Source organism: Halichoerus grypus, chromosome 4 (assembly GCF_964656455.1).
Source record: "Halichoerus grypus chromosome 4, mHalGry1.hap1.1, whole genome shotgun sequence".
NCBI lineage: Eukaryota > Metazoa > Chordata > Mammalia > Carnivora > Phocidae > Halichoerus > Halichoerus grypus.
In genome coordinates this window covers 129,580,278-129,600,865 of record NC_135715.1, presented here as the reverse complement: position 1 = coordinate 129,600,865, position 20,588 = coordinate 129,580,278, and the positions used below count along the sequence as shown (strand labels likewise).

Genomic DNA, 20,588 nt, shown 5'->3' with positions numbered 1-20,588 from the left:
CCTGAACTTTTGTTTGGAGATTTTTGATTATTGATTCGATTTCTTTGGTGGTTATCAGACTGTTCAAATTTTCTATTTCTTTCTGTTTCAGTTTTCACAGTTTATTTTTCTAGGAATTCATCCATTTCTTCCAGATTGCCCAATTTGTTGACATACAATTTTTCATAATATTCTCTTATAATTAATTGTATGTATTTCTGTGGTGTTGGTTGTAATCTCTCCTCTCTCATTTGTGGTTTTATTTATTTGCATCCTTTCTCTTTTCTTTTTGATAGTCTGGCTAGGGGTTCATCAATTTTATTAATTCTTTCAAAGAACCAGCTCCCAGTTTCATTGATCTGTTCTTCTGGGGTTTTTTTTGTTTGTTTGTTTCTATTTCACTTATTTCTGCTCTAATCTTTATTATTTCCCTTCTGCTGGCTTTAGGTTTTATTTGCTGTTCCTTTTCTAGCTCCTTTAGGATAAGGTTAGGTTGTGCATAGGAGACTTTTCTTGCTTCTTGAGTTAGGCCTGTATTGCTATATACTTTCCTATTATGACTGCCTTGGCTGCATCCCAAAGATTTTGGAATGTCATGTTGTCATTTTCATTTGCTTCCATGTATTTTTAAATTTCTTCTTTAATTTCCTGGTTAACCCATTCATTCTTTAATAAGATGTTTTTTAACCTCCATGTATTTGTGGTCTTTCCAAATTTTTTCTTGTGGTTGACTTCAAGTTTCATAGCACTGTGGTCTGAAAATATGCATGGTATGATCTCAGTCTTTTCATACTTATTGAGGCCTGATTTGTGACCTAGTATGTGATCTGTTCTGGAGAATGTTCCGTGTGCACTCGAAAAGAATGTGTATTCTGCTTTAGGATGAAATATTCTGAATATATCTCTTAAGTCCATCTGGTCCAGTGTGTCATTCAAAGCTAATGTTTCCTTGTTGATTTCTGCTTAGATGATCTGTCCATTGCTGCGAGTGGGGTATTAAAGTCCCCTACTATTATTGTATTGCTATCAATGAGTTTCTTTATGTTTGTTATTGTTTTATATATTTGAGTGCTCCCAAGTTGGGGGCATAAATATTTACAATTGTTAGATCCTCTTGTTGGATAGACCCCTTTATTATGATATAGTTCCCTTCTTCATCTGTTGTTACAGTCTTTGGTTTAAAATCTAGTTTGTCTGATATATGTATGGCTACTTGACATTCTTTTGACATTCATTAGCATAATAAGTGGTTCTCCATCCCCTCACTTTCAATCTGTAGGTGTCTTTAGGTCTAAAATGGGTCTCTTATAGGCAGCATATAGATGGGTCTTGTTTTCTTTTCTTTTTTTTTTATCCATTCTGATACCCTGTGACTTTTGATTCAAGCATTTAGTCCATTTATACTCAGAATCATTATAGGTGTATGTGAATTTAGTACCATTGTATTATCTGTTAGGTTGTTGTTTCTTGAGATTTTCTCTATTCCTTTCTAGTCTTTGTCAATTTTGGTCTTTCCCACTCAAAGGGTCCCCTTTAATATTTCTTTTAGGGCTGGTTTAGTGATCACAAACTCCTTTAGTTTTTGTTTGTCTGGGAAACTCTTTATCTCTCCTTCTGTTCTGAATGATAGCCTTGCTGGATAAAGTATTCTTGGCTACATATTTTTCCCATTCAGCACATTGAATCTATCATGATACTCTCTTCTGGCCTGTCAAGTTTCTGTAGTTAGGTCTGCTGCTAACCTTATTTGTCTTCCCTTAAAAGTTAGGGATTTCATTTCCATTGCTGCTTTAGGATTTTTTCCTTATCTCTGTATTTTGCAAATTTTACTGTGATATGTCTTGGTGTTGGCCTGCTTTTGTTGATTTTGATGGGAGTTCTCTGGGCCTTCCGCATTTGACGTCTGTTTCCTTCCCCAGATTAGGGAAGTTTTCAGCTACAATTTGCTCAAATATACCTTCTCCCTTTTTCCCCATCTTCTTCATCTGGGACTCCTATGATGTGAATGTTATTATACTTTATGGAGTCACTGAGTTCCCTAAGTCTACATTCATGATCCAATATTTGTCTTTCCCTCTTATTTTAAACTGCATTATTTTCAATAATTTTATTTTCTGTATCACTTATTTGTTCCTCTGCTTCTTCCATCCTTGTAATCCTTACATCCAGTTAGTTTGCATCTCCATTATAGCATTTTTTTAAATTTTGGCCTGACTAGTTTTTAGGTCTTTTATCTCTGCACAAAGGGACTCCCTGATGTCTTCTATGCTTTTCTCAAGCCCAGCTAGTATCCTTATGATTGTTGTTTTAAAATCTGTGTCTGTCTTCTTCTGTGTATTAGTAAAGCTTCTTATGTTTCCTGCTCCTGAGAGTAATGGCTTTATGAAAAAGAGATCATATACTGTCCAGGGTCTGGCACTTTAGGAAGTGTTTCTGTTGTATGCTGTGTGCACTCTGCTGCTCTGTTTTGGCTGTTCTTTCCCTCAGGTCAGTCTTCTGCAGAGTTACTTCCTGCCTGCAGTGGGATGTGTTTGGATCTTGTCCAGTGTGTGGTGAGTTTTAAATTGGTGTGCTCTGGTCTGCTTGTTAAAAGAGGCCAGATCCTCTTTCCAATAGAGCCAAAGCTCTGCAGCACTTTATGGTCAGTAGACTTGGTGCATGCAGGGATTTGTGCTGGTCTTCTGGGAGAGGGGCTCACTGCTCTGGTTCTCAGGCACACTTAACCCTAGTAAAGAGGCACCTGCAGAGCACAGGGGGGCAGGGGTTGATGTAAGTGGTTCAGGCCTCCACTGTTGGTGTTGTTATGCTCTCTAAAAGTGCATGCTGATGGGCAGGGGCGAAAAATGGCTCATCCTGCACAGGGCATTCCTGCCCACCGCTGTCCAGGAAGCCCTCACAGAAGAGTGAACAATCTCCCCTCATGTGTCCTAGGCTTCCCTCAGATCCCTGGCTTCACCCTGTTTGTATCCATGCTGCCTTTCCTCCCAGCAATGCAGTGCACCTGTGTTTTATCTAAGACACATTGGCTGAGTTTCAAAACTCCAAACTTAAGGGACCTGGTGTAGCACAGACCTGAGCTGGTCCTCTGGGGGAAGGGTCTCACTGTGCTGGGACTGGTGCCAGTTTGTCTCAGAAGGGCGGTCACACTAACACACAGGAGACTGGAGTTTAGTGTAAAGCACAGCAAAAACCCAGCCTCTAGGTTAGCTCCCCTCAGCAGGTGTCTCTGCCCCTATGCTAAGGAATGGGAGCACAATGACATCCACTGGCTCTTTTTTCCCCTGAGAGGTCATGCTCCCTTTCCCAGATGCACACCAAGAAGGGGAAACTGTCTCTTCCAGTGCATCCCAGGGGATCCTCTAATCATGCCATGTGCTCCCGGGCTCCTGTCCTTCTTCTCCACAGGAGCACTGCTGTGCCCACCAGACTCCACACCGACCACAGTGCAGACTTCTAAAACTCTGGTTTTTGAGCTCGAGTGGTTGTAAAATCTCACGACAATCAACCCTTCTTGTTTTCCCAGTCACAGGTTTTGGGGTAGTGTTTTTCTTGTGCAGTCCCCTGTGCACTGCTCTCTCTCTCCCTCTGTTTTTCTGCCCACTCTCTGTGATCAAGGCTCCCTCCCCTCTGCAGCACCTGTGATCCTTCTCTCCCCAAATCACATCTCCACACCTCCTACCTTCCACGTTGTGGTCTCCTCTCTCCCTCTAGTTGTGCAGTTTGTTCTCCCAGTCCTCATATCAATTTCCTGGGTGTTCAGAATGATTTGCTATTTATCTAGCTGTGTTCAAGGGACAAGGCAAACAGAAGGTCCTACTACTCCACCATCTTAACCTGATCGTATATTCAGTAGTTGAAAGGGGCTTCTTAGATAGCTATCATTTATAATCAAGATTAGAATGTTTCAAAACTACTTCAGTGTTTTATGGATACACATTAAAGAATATGGAAAGATATATATATATGTATGTGTGTGTGTGTGTGTGTGTGTATACATATACATACATACTGTGTATATAGTAGGTACCTCAAGGTGATAGAATTAGGGAGTGAGTGGAAAGGACTTTTGTTTTTTACCATATATTATTTACACATTTAAAATTTTTGAATCAAGTGTATAGATTTTGCCTAAAAGAAACAAAGACAAAATTTTAGAAAGTACCTACAGGCAATACCATATTATTCAATAAAAAAGCAGGAATGCTGTCTATGGCATATTCTTATTCCTAATGCTAATGAGTTTAGGTCTATGATCCTATGTTTACAGCCTATATAAGGTTAAAAAAAAATTAGGCTGTCAAAGGTAAAAAAAAAAATCTTTGCTGCCATGTAATAGACAAAAAGTATATTTCACTTTTCATTAAAAATAAAATCCATGCAAAAATTACAAAATAGCATATTTGTAATATTGAAAGGGAAATTTTTTACACTAAAGTATTTATTTCACTGGTCTTAGTGTACTCTAATAATTCTTCAATTTTCAATGTTACAAGAAAGGAAACTAAATTACAAATGATTGAGTTTATAGATATGACAATAATCATATAATTTATTTTGTAAAATGATTCTAATGATTGACATGATCTTCTCTGGGTACTAAGCAAGAAAATAAGAAAATTCAATAGTTAAATATAGCAACACCTGCTATGAGAATAAAATGCATTTCCCTTTAAGAGAAAGTTTTTATTATAGATGTTAGCCTTTCTACTTAAAAGCATCCTTTTGGACCCTGTTAAAGAAACTTCCACTTTAGTAAATATTAAATTTAAAGGATGAATAGATTAGAACCGAACTGTCTACATCACTAGGGCATGCACATAAATGTTTAATGTTACATACAGTCCTAAAATAGCTACTTTGTGAATACTTCATGCATCCCCAGGAAAACACAGAATTCCTAAAAACATTTTAACTTGAATTTCTAAAAAGCCATAGCAATTTGGCTTATGATACAAACTATAGTTCATATTAAATATTTTGATAATGTCTGTTCTCATGAGGAATTATCTTGAATAACTGTCATTTATGATATAAAATTTGAGCCAAACTCTGAATTTACTTGACAAAAAATTGCCATAAAAGCTACGAAAATAAAAGGTTTCAGAAATGACAAAATATACTTTATATAATCATCTTAATTTTATTTGCTTACAAATTAACTCGGCATATCTTCTTTGTTAATGCTCAGTGAGAAAACCAAATACTGAGGTTGAAGGTGTTTTCATTAATTTAGACTGAGTAGGCATTCTGCAAATTAGAATCATTTTATTTAAAAATTGTTACCACCTTAGAGGAAACCATGAGAACTATTTGCTAGTTGTCAGTATTTTGGCTACTAGCAGGAAAGTGCTTTGCATTCTTTCTCTCAGCTGTTTCTCCCACTGCTTTGCCTCAAAATCCAGGGCAATAACCCATTTTTCACATTTGAAGGTCTTGATCTCATCGCCACAGAATTATAGTACGTTGTCTTTCAGTTCCCTGGTGACAGTCCACATGCAGCTAAGAAGTCAAGAACTGAGGGCATCAAATAACTGTAGTCTTTTAAAAGATAACATACTCAAAATTAGTTTTTGTGGTAATTGGCACAGTAGGGCCTATTAGTAATTATACATTTCCCCATTGTTTCTTGGAGTAATGTATATTTTAAAACCTTAAATATATTCAGTCTTATAATTAATTTCTATTTTCTTTATTTTCAAGTCATTTTAGATGAATTCAATCAAATGACATTTCATAGGGATACTGTTCATAACTGATACTATTATAAAACTCTTTGACCTGGTGGGAATAATGCCCCGATGTCAATAAATTATGAGTATTAGAGTATTCATAATTCTTTACTCTCATTATAAAGAACTTTGCTTACATCATTCCTTACGTACAATAATGTATCAATGCCTTTTTTTTTACTGATGTTGAATAATGTGTGATAATAATAGCACTGAGAATGTGGTACCCATAAAGAACACTTTTAGCTTCCCAGTAAATCTCTAAAAATTAATATTTCAGATTAGGCCTATGATATTAATGCAAATTAATAGATTAAGGAATCAATTTAATGGAAATGAGTATTTCCTTACTTTTAGCACTTGTATTTGTGGAACTATTCTAAAAAAATAGTAAAGCTGTAATCTTAATAAGGGAAGCATGTGCTGTAATAACTACTAGTTTCAATATTCACATGTCGTTTAGCAAATGAGAATGAAAAATGAACTCTTCCATTGATGTGCTGCTCTACCCCTTATAAAGCAATATTAGGAAAAATTGACAGAGTTTTGCTACAATTGCTGTATGTATTTTTTCTAAAAATTTCTGTGTATGTGTATGTTTGTAAACATCATGTTTGATCATAAATTTCTGGGCGGGAAAAGCTTGTGTTATGATCAATTATATGATCATAATGACAATGAATTCATTCCTGTCATGTGTGAGTCTGCCATGTTTAATTTCATTGAATCTTTGTTTCAGAGTTTGCATGTGGTACTCACTTTGGTAGCCACTGTTTTTTGACAGTATAAATAATACTTTATGATCTTTTCAAGTATATCCTGAAATTTTATACTAAAATGGGTGGTGTTGGATGAAATAATTACTATGGTCTTCGGCATTTTGATTCCAATATAATATCTGACTTTTTTTGTCTTGATCAAAAGCCTTCTATCTATATCATCCTGGTTCATATTCTTAAATCCAAGAGATAATAGAACAAATAAGTTTGGATTTCATTTTACACTAATTTCTTTCTTTTTTTTTTTAATTTTAAGTATCAACAAGCTTTTCCGCCAACTGTCAGATATGATCTTTCAAGTATTTCAGGCATTGGCAGTTTGGCACTTGTATTATTTCTACTAGGGTCTTGGTTATCTGAATATAATAATTATTGGTGTACACAAATTTATATTAAACATAAAACAATAAAAATGTGGCCAATACTGTGCAAATATTATACTTTACAAAAAATACCTTATGCTAATTCTGTCTAAATACTTACTTGTTAGCATACTAAAAATAATAAAATTTATTTTTCACAGGATGTGTAGATAGAAAGATCAAGCATAGATGTATTGTAAGGTTACCTGACCTCAATATGTGTTTATACGTTTTTATGGCCATCATACTGTTAATCTTTTTTCATAACACTTTGCATGACTTTGATTATTGAATATGGCTTGAATATAAGATTTGAATGACCCCTAAATGAACTGTCTGGTGGGGTGGTGAATTTCTTTTTAGAGATTGAATCGGTCGAGTTCCTCTGAGTGCAGCACAGTTGATAACCCTCTGCCAGGAGAAGGAGAAGAAGCGGAGGCTGAACCTGTAAATTCAGATGAGCCAGAGGCCTGTTTTACAGATGGTAAGAGAAAAATCAAGATGTTCATTAGCCATCCATTTATTGGTATTTGGGGTTTTATCTTATATCCATATCTAGAGCTCGGACATCTATTTCTGTGTTATTTGACTCTTAAGTCATTATCTTTACCCCTGACCTCACATTTGAATTCCAGATATGCCTATAATTCCCCGTTGGTCATCTCCACTGGTTGCCTTAAAACATGTCAAGTATAATAAGTTTAAAACAAACTTTAGTGAGTTCTCCCCCATAAAATCCATAGCTTCTTGTGGTCTTTATCTCATTTAGTGACATCATGATCTATCCTGCCTCTCAAGCTAAAGACTTTTGAGTCAGCCCTGACCTCTTCCTTTCTAGCCCCACATTGATTACAGAAACCACAAGTTGATCAGAAACTCTGGACAGGGTCTGCCTCCTCCCAGGGATTCTGATGCACACTAGAAGCTGAGAACCATTGGTCTATAGGATAAAACCTGAAATCCTTAACATAGCATGTAAAACCCTTTGCACCTCAGTCTATTCTTTTCTAACAGCACCTCCTTTGATTACTTTTCACTTCCTGACTTACTGAACTTACTACTTCTGAAATGTTTCAGCGATTTTATTCAAAGTAGTAACTTTGAACTTGAACTATGGAAGTGTACAGCATTTTCTAATCGAATATGGTGTCATTCAAGTAAAAACACAAACCTATACTAGAGTTGCAGTATAATATAATAACATAGACCACAAATTTTGAAGCCTGATAAACATGAGTTCTAATTGGTCTACTTCTAACTCTCTGAGACCTTGAGCACATTTTGAAAATCTTGTATCTCAGATACCTCATCTATAAAATAGGTATAACAACCCCATCTGAATTATAGGGATAGCAAGGAGATTAAACAAGATAACATAAATTAATTACCACAGTTCTTAACATCCTTCTTTTCCTTTTTTTTATTTTTAAAAATATTTTGTTAACAATTCTATAGAGAAGCTATGATAGCATAGTGTTAATGCTAATGACTTACTATCTCTTACTCTCAGCATCAGTATTTTTTGTAGATATCATTGACTTGCGTTCATCCTCTATAATTTTTCTCAACCAGCCTCCTCTAGCACTCATGCCATTAGCAAAATGCCTGTCAAATAAAGATATCACCAAACTATAATGGGCGCATGAATTTTCTTTAAATACAAAGCTAAATTCCATTTTATGTGAGAAACAAACAAGTATAACAATTGATAGAAATTTTGTGTTTGCTGTAATTAGTACCATGAGCAAAACACAGAGTTTCCTATAGAAGTGTTCATATTAAAGGCATTTAAGAATTTCATCAGGTGTTGCCTATTTCTCAATAAATTATTAACACCATTAAATTTGTACAGATGCTACCAAGATTTCCTCTACCCATTTTATGAATGACCCTAACTTAAAATTCCAGGATAACTAGAAAGTTTATCAAGCAGATTATGACTTCAAATTAGAAAAGGGCTTTAGGAAAACTTAAACCTTCTACAGAAAGCATTAATGCTAAGCTATTTCATTCTGCAAGTGCTGTCTTATTGAGCTTAAACTACATAAAAAGTTTATGTTAGTCCTACAAAGCACTGATGCGAATATTTATGTGATTCCTTTGAGGTTATGCGTAACTTCTAAATTGAGTCTAGTGTTTAGGAGATATTATAAAAACACATTTTCAGATGTGTTTGGCCTTGACTGCTGAAAATTTACTGAGGACCAAAATTTATTTTCATTTACACAAGGTAAATACATTCTGAAGAGCTAATGTACGCCAGTGTGACTATACTTAACAATACTGTATTGTATACTTGAGATCTGCCAAGAGGGTAGATCTCAAATGTTCTCACCACACACACAGGGAAGAAATTGGTAACTGTGTGAGAAGACGGGCTGTTAATTAGCTTGATTGTGGTGATTATTTTATAATGTATACTTAATATCAAATTACCAATTTGTATACCTAAAACATATACAATTTTTAATTGTCAGTTATACCTCAGTAAAGCTGGGGATGTGGAGGAAGAATGGGCAAAATCAACCTACAAAGATAGAAGTCAGGCCAGTAGCTACTTCTAGAGGGTACAGATTAGGAAAGGACATGGGGGTGCTTTCTGGATGCTTAAAATATTATATCATGAGCTACGTGACTATTATATGAGTATATCAATCTGTATCTTTATAATTGGTGTACTATGCTAAATGTATGTTCTCCCTCAATAAAAATTTAAATCAACAAATACATATTTTTTTTTTAAAAAAGACAAGAAAATTTATGAGGAAACACACATCTGTGAGTCCCATCACTTTGAGTAGCTGTGCTCCACTGGGAACTTTATACTCACTGGACCTGCTGGGCTAAGAGGCTCAGCCTGATAAATCAAACAGGACAGCCAATTTGCTGAGCCTCTCACCATTTATCCACTTAATCATTCTTTCATCCAATTAATAAATAATCATTAAAGATCTTCTGTATTTTAGGCCTAGGCCTGAGCACCGGAGAGAGATAGAGCAATGAAAAAAACACTGCCCCTTGCTCAAATACATATGTAAATATTTAGTAGGTCAGATAAGTGATACATGCTATGGAGAAGTGAAAAGAAAAGAGGAATATAATAGTTGAAGGGTAGGAACCTACTATCACATAAATAGAGTGGTCAGGAAGGCCTCTCCAAAAAGGTAGCATTTGATCAGAGACCTGAAGAAAATTGAAGTGAGCCATGCAAAGGTATGAAGGAAGAGTATTTTAGGCAGCACAATATTTGAGGAAAGTCAAGGGGCCAGTATGGAGATTGAGAATGATGGGAAGACTGGTAGAAGGTGAGGTCAGAGATGTAGTAAAGGCCAGAACATAAGCACTTTTAAGGACATTATAAAGACCTCCTTTAAAAGTCTCACAACATGCCATCTTAAGAGTAAATAGGTGGATAGCAAGGACAGATGCTGGGTGAATTCTTGGATGTTCTGCAGTAATCCAGGTGAAAGTAAGAGATTCTGAGTAGCTTTTGAAATGAAAGCTAAAAGAATTTGCTGATAGATTGGATGTCGGTTCCAATGTGAAAATGTGAAAAAAGAGTCAACAACGATTCCAAATTTGGGGTCTCACACTGGGAGATGTCTTCCTCATAATGACTTCAAAATGATTGGGGTTGTCAGGATGGGAAATTGAGAACTCATTCACTTACATAGAAATGACTCTTACCAGTTTGTGATAGGTCTACAAGAGCTGAGCTAGAACCAATGCCAGTTTAGAGCAGCATTTGGCCTCCAGAGATTTTTGTTACCTGAAAGGCAGCAGAAAAATCATAGGGAGTGTGAGAGTTACATCAGAGGAGCTGTGTTTTCACTGAAGAACAAACACCAAAATGATTTGTTGTTCATTGTCTCACATCCGTTAATCCTTTTCAACTTCATAACTATCACTTTAGTAATTTTCATCATATTTCTCTTGCATCCTTTCCTCCTCCCTCTTATGCCAGGCCTTTCCTTAGTTCTGTTCCATTAGCTTTGTAATTCAAGATACCGGGCTCCTTCTCTAGATCTGCCACTGTTCTTCACTAGCCTTACTTCTGCGTGTCATGACAACTTGACGTGACAGAACTCTGATTCTGCTTGGTTTTACATTATACTCCTTTTGGATTATACAATTAGTAAATTACAAAATCAGGATTAAGTTATGAGAAGGATACTCTCTTTTCCATAAAATAATGTATTTTCTGTTAATTTGGTAGAAGGAACCAACTCAACTTCCCCCCAAAATGTTCTGAATTCAATTTCCTATAAAATAACTAATAACTAATTCTAACTTTAAGAACACAATAACAACTCACTTGTTCCTACTTTTGTCTTTTTTTTTAAAGAAAATGTGGACAAAACACTTGTTTTAAAAGATGTAGAAATTTTTTAAGAAGTTATAAAAAGACTTATTTTTCCTTATCAATTTTTACGTTAATTATACTGATTATGCTATTATATTTTTATTAATAGGTAGTCTGTCTTGGAAGAGGTTGATGTTGGTTAGTTTTTTTGTGCGGTGGGGGCTGGGAACACTGGTTTAACATGATGAAACACAGTATAGACTTTATGAAATGCTTCACGAGAACAAATTAATGAAACCACCCAAAAGAAATAACTTTTACCCATGGGGACCCATTAAAATACTTGAGAGGTTCTCTGTTATGTTTACATTTAATTAATAGTCCTTTTAAAAAAGAAGATGTGATAACATTGCTAACCAGCTAGGTTGGAAATCTCTTAGGATATGCCTTTGCATAAAAGCCAGACAAGCACTCGAACACTCTTGCTTCAAAATAAGAGTGAGAAACTCTCTGAGATGTGATAAATCCCGAGAGCAATATTTATCAACCTTCATCGCAGATAAAAGGTTTACTTTTCTAATTAGAACGTAGGGTCCCTTTTCTTACCTCAATCTTATGAGTAATATTTCTCTTCAGTTTTAAGACTGACACAAATAAATCTCAGATAGTAAAATCTTAAAAGGAAACTTTCTCCTCTGGTAATTATACTTGAGGCAGATAGATTCTGTTCTGTACAAGATATTTGTTTTTATATTGAGATAAATTCTTAAGTCTGAAGCATTAAGTTGATATAAAAAAAAATAATTCCATCTTAAATTTTTTCACTCCTTCTGGTGTTTTCTTTTGCCCAGGAAGAGATAATCTGGGAGTCCATTTTTGGTCCTACCTTTTTACTATTTTCCCACATCATTTTATAAAACATTCTAACTTTATTAAATACATTTGAGATGTAAGGTAATTGTTTTAAATACTGTGAAGGTGAATTCATTCAGATCTGAGGTCACGTTAACTATAATTTAACGTTGGTTAAATGAAGGCATATGTATATTTTCTATTCACCCTGGGTTTGTTTTTGTTTTTTGTTCATCCAATCTTTTTGTAAATTCTAGAATTTGCAAAGATGTGAACTTTCAGATCATTACTAATGCTTGGATTATTTTAGAATATTTTTGGGGGGGAATTACGTCTTTTAAGTCAACTATACATGACCCATTAAACTATATATGTAGAGGACTATAGTAAGTACCGTGAGCAGAAACAAAGGGCATAACTGACGCAGTTTTAGCCCTCTGGGAGCTTAAAAGCTTCCAGAGAGAAAGGACAGGAACACATAAAATACACACAATAGCAAAAACAACAGAGACTTTGGTTGCAGGGGGAGGCGGTGGGAAACATAGCTTGGTACATTCCTATAGTGCTGGAAATCAAAGTGCTGGGTGTACCTCATATTACCTGGGCCAATGAACTAATTTCATTTTAGAATCATGAAAGGAACCATAATAAGATACTGCCTAAACAGTGTAGTTCAAAAGAATTCTGGTTCTGTGTTTCAGGGCATACACTTTATGATTCTCTGAAGTTATTACTTGTTAAACTCAATATTTTTTAATTAAATATATTGTTTTATAAAAAAGGAAATTATTTTTTAAAATGCCTACCTTGCAAACCTCTGAAACAAGTATCTAAAAAGTGCTCTCCCCCCTTTTTACCTTCCTTCTAACTGGAAGGAAGAACTTTTTTTTTTCAGTGATTTCTTTTTTATTGAAGTGTAGTTGACACAAAATATTGTATTAGTTTCAGGTGTACAACATAGTGATTCAACTAATCTATATGTAATGCTATGCTCACCACAAGTGTAGCTAGCACCTGCCACCGTACCATGCTCTTGTGTGTAATACCATTGACTGTATTCCCTATGCTTTGTGACTAATTCATAAGTGGAAGCCTGTACCTCCCACTGCCCTTCACCTGCTTTGCCCATCCCCTCATTCTCCACCATTGGCAACCATCAGTTTGTTCTCTGTATTTATGGGTCTGTTTCTGCTTTTTCTGTTTATTTATTCATTTGTTTTGTTTTTTAGATTACACATGTAAGTGAAATCATATGGCATTTGTTTTTCTCTATTTCACTTAGCAGAATACCCTCTAGATCTATCCATATTGTCACAAATGGCAAGATCTCATTCTTTTTTATGGTAGAGTAAGAACCCATGGTATATATACACCATATCTTCTTTATCCAATTGTCTATCAATGAACTTGGCTATTGTAAATAATGCTGCAATAAACATAGGGGTGCATGTAACTTTTCAAATTAGTGTTTTCATTTTCTTTGGGTAAGTACCCACTAGTGGAATTACTGGATCATATGGTATTTATTTTTAACTTTTTGAGGAACCTCCATATTGTTTTCTGCAGAGGCTGCACCAGTTTACATTCCCACGAAGAGTACACAGTCGTTCTGAAAGGAAAATTTTTAAGAGATCAATTAATTGTAGTTTCTCTTTTTTCAGTTCTTCCTCTTCTTCCCAGTAATTGTGGTTGGTTTTTTTTTAAATCAACTTTAATTTTTGAAATTTAATTTTTGAAATTTCAGTCATAATCTTTCTGGGTCTTTCTTGGTCATGGTTCTGTTCACCAGCCCTTTATGAAACTTTTTACTCCCTGACTTTTTTTACTGTAGCTCCTTGTACATCTCTCCTACTTCTACTCTGTCTCCATCTCCTTCAAAGTTTTTCTCTTATTCCACCTGTCCTTGTGGTGTACAGGTGAATGTTTAACAACCAGTTCTCCAAGAAAAAGAGAGTATGCATATGTACATCAGTTTACTATAAATTTTACTGATATAAAGGGTGTGTAGCACATGATTTGCAAATAATAATATAAGCAATATTCGTTATTGCACATTCCATGTAACTCATTGATTCTCACACAATGCTTTTGTTAAATTTTACCAAAATTTTGCATTTATAGATAATCAATGATTGCAGTTGATGAACATGTATGCTTTTAACCTGAAGGGTGGTTGGTAATTTCATTTCTGTTGATCAGTAAGGTTAAAGTGAGACAAAGAAACTATATGTCAGAACTTCAGTCATTCATTAATGATGTCTGCAAATCTCAGATAATAGAATTTGAATAATGAAAGAATACTTCCTCAAAATTTTCTGCTATTCCCAGTGTCATGGCTACAAATATGACATTTTTACTGTTTTATATATTTTATTAACATTTCCTGCATTACTTGTTAAGTTTACTCTAGAAAATCATCAAGCCCTGGTTATAGTTCCTAACTAGAGTTGCCATGACCTATCCCTCTTGTTAAGGCTACTGAACCAGAATCCTAAATGGTTTTCTGGCTCTGAATCTTCCTACACCTCCACCCTCTTTTTTCTTCTCTTCCAACTTTCCTCCATTCAGCTGTTGGAGACATCAACTTAAGTTGCATCTGCCTATATCATTCTCTGCTAACAACACTTCACTTACTCCTCAACATCTATAGGATTTGGACCAAACTCCTTCATGTGGAGGAAAATGCTTTCCATAATCTGACCAGTTTCTCTAACCTCATTTCTCCCCCATGCCTCTGTACACTTTGCTTTCATCACAATTCTGAACTGCTTATAATTCCTATGCACAATACCTTTTGCTCCTTCTTGGCCTAGAATTCCACCCATACTCTTTTTGGCTAAGACTTTGACTCAGTTCAGGCTCCAGTTCTTCCACAAAGCCTCTTCCAGTCTCTCCTCAGCAAACAAGCCAGGTGAGGTAGACTTTTTCCATGCTCCAAAATAACCCCTTTATATATGTGATTTTAGTTGACGTATCCAGCTATAGTCATTTATTTCTATCTCTATCTACCTAACCGAAACCAAAAATAAATCCCCCGAGGAGAGGAAACTATATACACAGCTAAGTATATAAAAGATAATAAATGTTTAATGGAGAAATGAATGAATAAACCTAAAATGTAAATAAAATGTTCCTCAGCTTACCATAGCAGCATGTTTTACACCTAGAGTTCCAAAGGTAGAGTTGTTTTTAACATAGAGTACTCGAAACAGTTTTACCTGCATCTTCTAATCAAGATCAAATTCTTTTGAACATAATTTTAGAAACTTCTACCAATTTTCTTAATATTATCTAGAACTGAAGCTTTGTGAAGAGCTTTTTTTTTTTTAATACAGTGGAAGCATCAGAAAACTGTAGATGAGATCCACATCAAGGAAAATTAATTTATCAGCAAAGAAGGTCTTGAAAAGCATTTTGTCCTCAGATTTTAGTTTAATATTCATTCATTCCATGTTCATCATGTATCAGCACAGCATTAGGACTGCAATAATGAAAAAAATAAGTGGTTTTAACACTTAGGAAGAGATTGATGAGAAATCAAGGAAGCACAAAATGCATTTTAAGTTAGAAATAATTGACAAGCTGCAGTGTAAGTGTTAGAAATTATTCAGTTGAGGGACATCATAGGGAAAGCTTTGCATAAGTATTTTATTTATTCTGAATATCAATATTTTATATGTATATCTCTCTTGTCAGGTTGTGTGCGGAGGTTCCCATGCTGCCAACTTGACATAGAGTCAGGAAAAGGAAAAATCTGGTGGAACATCAGGAAAACCTGCTACAGAATAGTTGAACACAGTTGGTTTGAAAGCTTTATTGTTCTCATGATCCTGCTCAGCAGTGGTGCTCTGGTAAGTTATATGACACCTAAAGCAATCACCCGAGTCAGTATTTTTAATAAATGAGTTGGAGGATAAAAATATGAAAGTTGTTTTACCTAAAAGTGAATTCCTATGATTAGTACTAGGACAAAATGTTAGTTTAGTTCAGTAAATATTTAGTAAGCACTACTACATGCCAGGCATTATTCTTGCTTCCTTGATTGCAAAGGTGGATAAGATCCAGGTACTTTTCTCAAGGAGTTCAGAGAGCACTGGGGAGAGAGGCACAAGGGATTACAGAACTGGAATGTGTTTGTAAGTGAAGAATATACTTGATAAAGCTCTATAGCAAGAGATGAACAATTGTCTGCTTGAAATTTCAGAAAAGTAGTTGATGTTTTACAAGATCTAGAAAGATGAATAGTATTTTCCAGCCAGACAGGGTGGGCTGAGGAACAAGTGTACAGTGATAAGGAAGCATAAAACATCATGAGGTATTCAGGAAATTAAAAGTTTCCAAGTTGTAGAAAGTGACGCTGGAGGAAGAGCAAATACAGGGAGGAGAGTGGTGGCCACAGGTACTGTGACAAAGATAGGCAGTGTCAGCTTATGAAGCATCTTGCAAAACTAACTGTAATTTTAGGGTGAGAATGGGACACGTTTCCCATTCTTGCATATATACCAAGCACTTTCTATGAGAGTTGAAAGGGACCTGGGAGAGTTACAAACTCCCTAAGCCTTCTCTTATTTTTTTTTCCTGCTGACACGAACAGAGATGAACCATTAGAAGCTCAGTTCCAGCTAGAGATACCACTGGAAATTCCTTTATACTAAAAACAGAATACTTAAGAACTTTGTAAATTGTTTCATAGATAGTCTTCATGGATCTGGAATTGGATTTTTATAAGAAGTTAACCTGTTGCTATTTCATGGATGCTGATAGAATACATGCGACCTCCAAGTCAGAGACAAAGGAGTTTATTAGTCATGACATTGGAAGCAACATGAACTTCAACATGTTTTTGTTGGTCCCCCTTGTCTCCAAGTCTCATGAGGGCATGGCATGGGGATAAATGAATGGCCCACACACCGTGGATTAGCTTCATAGCTGAAGAGCGCTAAATTTAGGGAACCCTGTCCATTTTTTTTTAAGGAAGGGAGGGGCAGAAAGGGAGAGAGAGAGAATCTTAAGCAGACTCCATGCCCAGCATGGAGCCCAATATGGGGCTCCATCTCACAACTCGGAGATCATAACCTGAGCTGAAATCAAGAGTTGGACACTTAAGCAACTGAGCCACCCAGGCGCCCCAGGGAACCCTGTCCTTTTATAGCAAGCAGTAATCAACCTTGCTTTTTTGTCCCAGAGACGATGTCTCATCCCTCAAGGTTGCTTGTTGCAAAGGCAACCATGAGAAATAACCTGAGTAAAGAGCAAGTCAGGGCCTTGCATTCTTGGCATACCCAACAATGACATGAAGGGATGCTCAGGGCCTACAGTGGATGGCCTCTCCTAAAACAGATGAATAAGAAAAATGGTACTCTTCTTATCGGGTGGAATGCGAGTAGGAATCTCAACAATGTCTACATTATCTTGTATTCCTAGTAACTATTTCGCTGAGTCACACATGTGACTGAGACTTTTAGAAAGGAGAGTAAAAAAGAAAAATTAAAGAGAAGTTTAGAGCAATCCCTTGTTCAAAATGTTGAAAAAGGAAGATGACATTTTTTGGGAAGAGGTACTCTCAAAACTAAAATTCTGGGGTGCCTGGGTGGCTCAGTCAATTAAGTGTGGGACTCTTGATTTTGGCTCAGGTCGTGATCTCAGGGTTGTGAGATCAAGCCCCATGTTGGGCCCTGCACTCAGCGTGGAGTCTGCTTGAGATTCTTTCTCTCCCTCTCCCTTGGCTCCTCTCCCTGCTCAGGCGCCTGTGTGCTCACGCTCTCTCAAATAGATAAATAAATAAAATCTTAAAAAAAAAAAAAACCTGAAATTCAATTGAATCATATGAGGAAGAAAAGGGAAAGGTATTTTAAGAAACTGCTGTTTTTACTCAGAGAGTTTGCTAATTAAGCTAGATTTTTAAAATCCCTGTCCATAAAACAAAAAAAGGTAACAGCCGAGTTAGTACATATTTATTATGTTTCAAGATCTTTATATAAGTTTTTTCACTTAATCTTTGAACAATCTTATGAAAAAAACTATTGTTTTGCTTATTTTACCAATGAGGAAGTTGGGCAGAGAGTTTAAAAAGTTGTTTAGTGTCCCAAAGCTAGTAAGTGACAGACCCATAACTTAACTGAGCTCTAAAGTCAAAGCCAACCATATCTTTTCACTGATTTCTGGCTTCTCAAAAAGGAGAGTACCCACCATGTAGAAACAAATGAGTGGTGACTGAAATGAGTAACAGTAAAACCTACACCCCACATTGGGTAGAGCTCACATAATGATGTCCTTGCCTCCTTGCTTCCACATCCACGAAACTAGTCCTGGAAGTTAGCTAGGAGCCCTGCAGGCTGAATCCTGTTTCCAGCTCTGGGACTAGTCAGAACAAGGTGCACTCAGGCAGGGTATTTAGCTCTCAGCATCAAGACTTACTACTGGTCCTGCTCTGCACCCCAGTTCCAGGAACAACCCTCTTGTTCTGTGTGATCAAGCCCCTTCCTTATCTTTGCATTTCAAGTATTGAAGAGTTGCCATAGTGTCTGTCTGTGTAGCTTGCCTCACTCCTCAACAACTTGGAGAAGGGAGGCTAGAACATCCTAAGAGCTGGAAGTTCCCCCTTGCATTTCAGTGCCACTGACATTCAGAACCTCTGCCAGCTGCTAGAACCTTCTTTTATCATCTTAGTAAGTCTGCTCATTCTCTGTGTCCCAACTTCTCTGTCATCTTCAATACTGATACCAACAGTTTGCAATAAGTTCCAAGGATCATTTTTAAAGTATTGATATAGGAACTTGGAATAAGAAGAAGAATGGACAAGCCCATGGCTATGGATAGGTAGTATAATGTTTACCACTAAGGATACAGCTTCTTTTGCTTTCATGTTCTTCAACGAAGTGAATATTGTTTAATCTTGAAAAAGCAAATCCTAATACTCTAGACCTGTTTAGGTCAGGAATCATTTTCAATGTCTTCGGTGAGCTCAGTTCATTAAGTCCATTCTAATTATTTCCCAAGGGACTAGTGGCTATGACCACAGAATCACCATCCGTCACTTACTAAAAGTTCTAGAAGAGTGTTAAAAGGTGCCACATTCATGAACTGAATGTAACAGTAATTTGTAGAGCTAACGCTTTCAATGAATGTTAAATATTGTGCAGAATTCAAAGAAAGAAACCATCCTCTGTGTTCCACAGTCCTATAAGCTACTGCATTCATTCATTCAGCAAACTCCCTTACCTCCTGCTGTGTTTTTGGAACAGTTCTAGGCACTGGGAATGCACAAGCATATAAGAACTGAAGGAGATCTCCAAATCCTACTGGTGAGAGTGAAGGAGAGAGTACAGGGTGAGAAAGATATATATGACCGGACGATCTGGGAATCATGTCTTAAATTATCAGGATTCATCCAATTTGAAGAGAGATAAAGGGAAATCAGATGAAGTAGAAATCGCTGCAGTTATCAGAGATCATGGTTCTTTGAGAGGATTATAAATTAATTTATTCTTTGCACCATTTCTCTTAACCTCTGGCGACCAGTGGCACATACTGGTAAGAAGTCTAGAACTAAGTGCTACATAGCAGCTGTAAACCAGAAGAAAGTCAGCTAGCCCATAATGGTATATATCTTTCAGTATAAAATCATCCATCAGAATTTTATTTCCTGCTTTTGTTATGAATCCTAAGCTTTAAGGTGGACGTGAATTGAAATTTGAATACTATTTTCACAGGCTTTTGAAGATATATATATTGAAAAGAAAAAGACCATTAAGATTATCCTGGATTATGCTGACAAGATATTCACTTATGTCTTCATTCTGGAAATGCTTCTAAAATGGGTAGCATATGGTTATAAAACATATTTCACCAATGCCTGGTGTTGGCTGGATTTCTTAATTGTTGATGTAGGTTGGATTTATTCTTACAAATAAGTGTTCTGAGGAACCTTCACTAATGTTGTTTGTTATCATATTTTAATCTTGGTTAGCTTTTTATACTTTCAGACTATAGTCTTATAGGTATTTTTGAAATATTAATATAGCCAGTAGAAATATATCTGTAAGGAATATTAAAAGAGAAATTCTGCAATGAGTGTGAATTCTTTCCTGTACCATTCTAACATTTATAATTTACTTGTGCATATGTTTTCTGCAATCAGAGAAAATGTGATTATATATATATATATATATATATATATATATATATATACACACACACACATGATTTGAATATCATCCCTGTTGGGAAGAAGAAAAAATGAAAACTTGGTGGTGGGGGGTGGGAATGGAAAAGGGCAGAGGCACAGATTAAAAAGATAAAATACTGATTTTTTTTTTTTACAATATAAAATGAGAAAATAAAAGAGGATAAGGGATATATCAAGTTGTCTGATATGTTAGCTGAAAGTTACGTAAAATGGTAGTGCTAAAGCTAAGTTAAGGAGTTGGGGAGGCATGGAATTTCAAAATATTTATCTCTGTCACAATGAGAGGGAAAACCAAAATTAGTCACAACTCTTGTCTCCGCCTGAAACATCCAACTTACCCTTCATCTCTAGAGTGGCAGTGAAGCAGAAAAATAAGCATTGGCAATTTCAAGTAAT

At 35.9% G+C, this 20,588-nt stretch overlaps 1 protein-coding gene and 1 long non-coding RNA gene across 6 annotated transcripts in view; one reads left to right on the top strand and one right to left on the bottom strand.

Annotated features, from left to right (window-relative positions):
• LOC118534498 (uncharacterized) overlaps window positions 1-20,588 on the bottom strand; it is a 265,028-nt gene that overhangs the window by 174,095 nt on the left and 70,345 nt on the right. Inside the window, exons 4-5 of one of the 5 annotated variants that reach the window (XR_013447200.1) lie at window positions 10,520-10,618; window positions 5,099-7,319 (exon numbers count right to left, since the gene is read on the bottom strand). The exons of 1 other annotated variant lie outside the window; for it this stretch is intronic. This is a non-coding gene — a long non-coding RNA (uncharacterized LOC118534498). Of the gene's footprint in view, window positions 1-5,098; window positions 7,320-10,519; window positions 10,619-13,508; window positions 13,614-20,588 lie in introns of those variants that run through there. 3 more of the 5 variants (XR_013447198.1, XR_004916708.2, XR_013447199.1) reach the window with 3 other exon arrangements.
• The window catches only part of SCN9A (sodium voltage-gated channel alpha subunit 9), a 173,892-nt gene that overhangs the window by 128,304 nt on the left and 25,000 nt on the right, over window positions 1-20,588 (top strand). Inside the window, exons 18-20 of the mRNA XM_036090406.2 lie at window positions 7,213-7,333; window positions 15,701-15,855; window positions 19,717-19,890. Coding sequence (XP_035946299.1) covers window positions 7,213-7,333; window positions 15,701-15,855; window positions 19,717-19,890 — 450 coding nt within the window. The remainder of the gene's footprint in view (window positions 1-7,212; window positions 7,334-15,700; window positions 15,856-19,716; window positions 19,891-20,588) is intronic.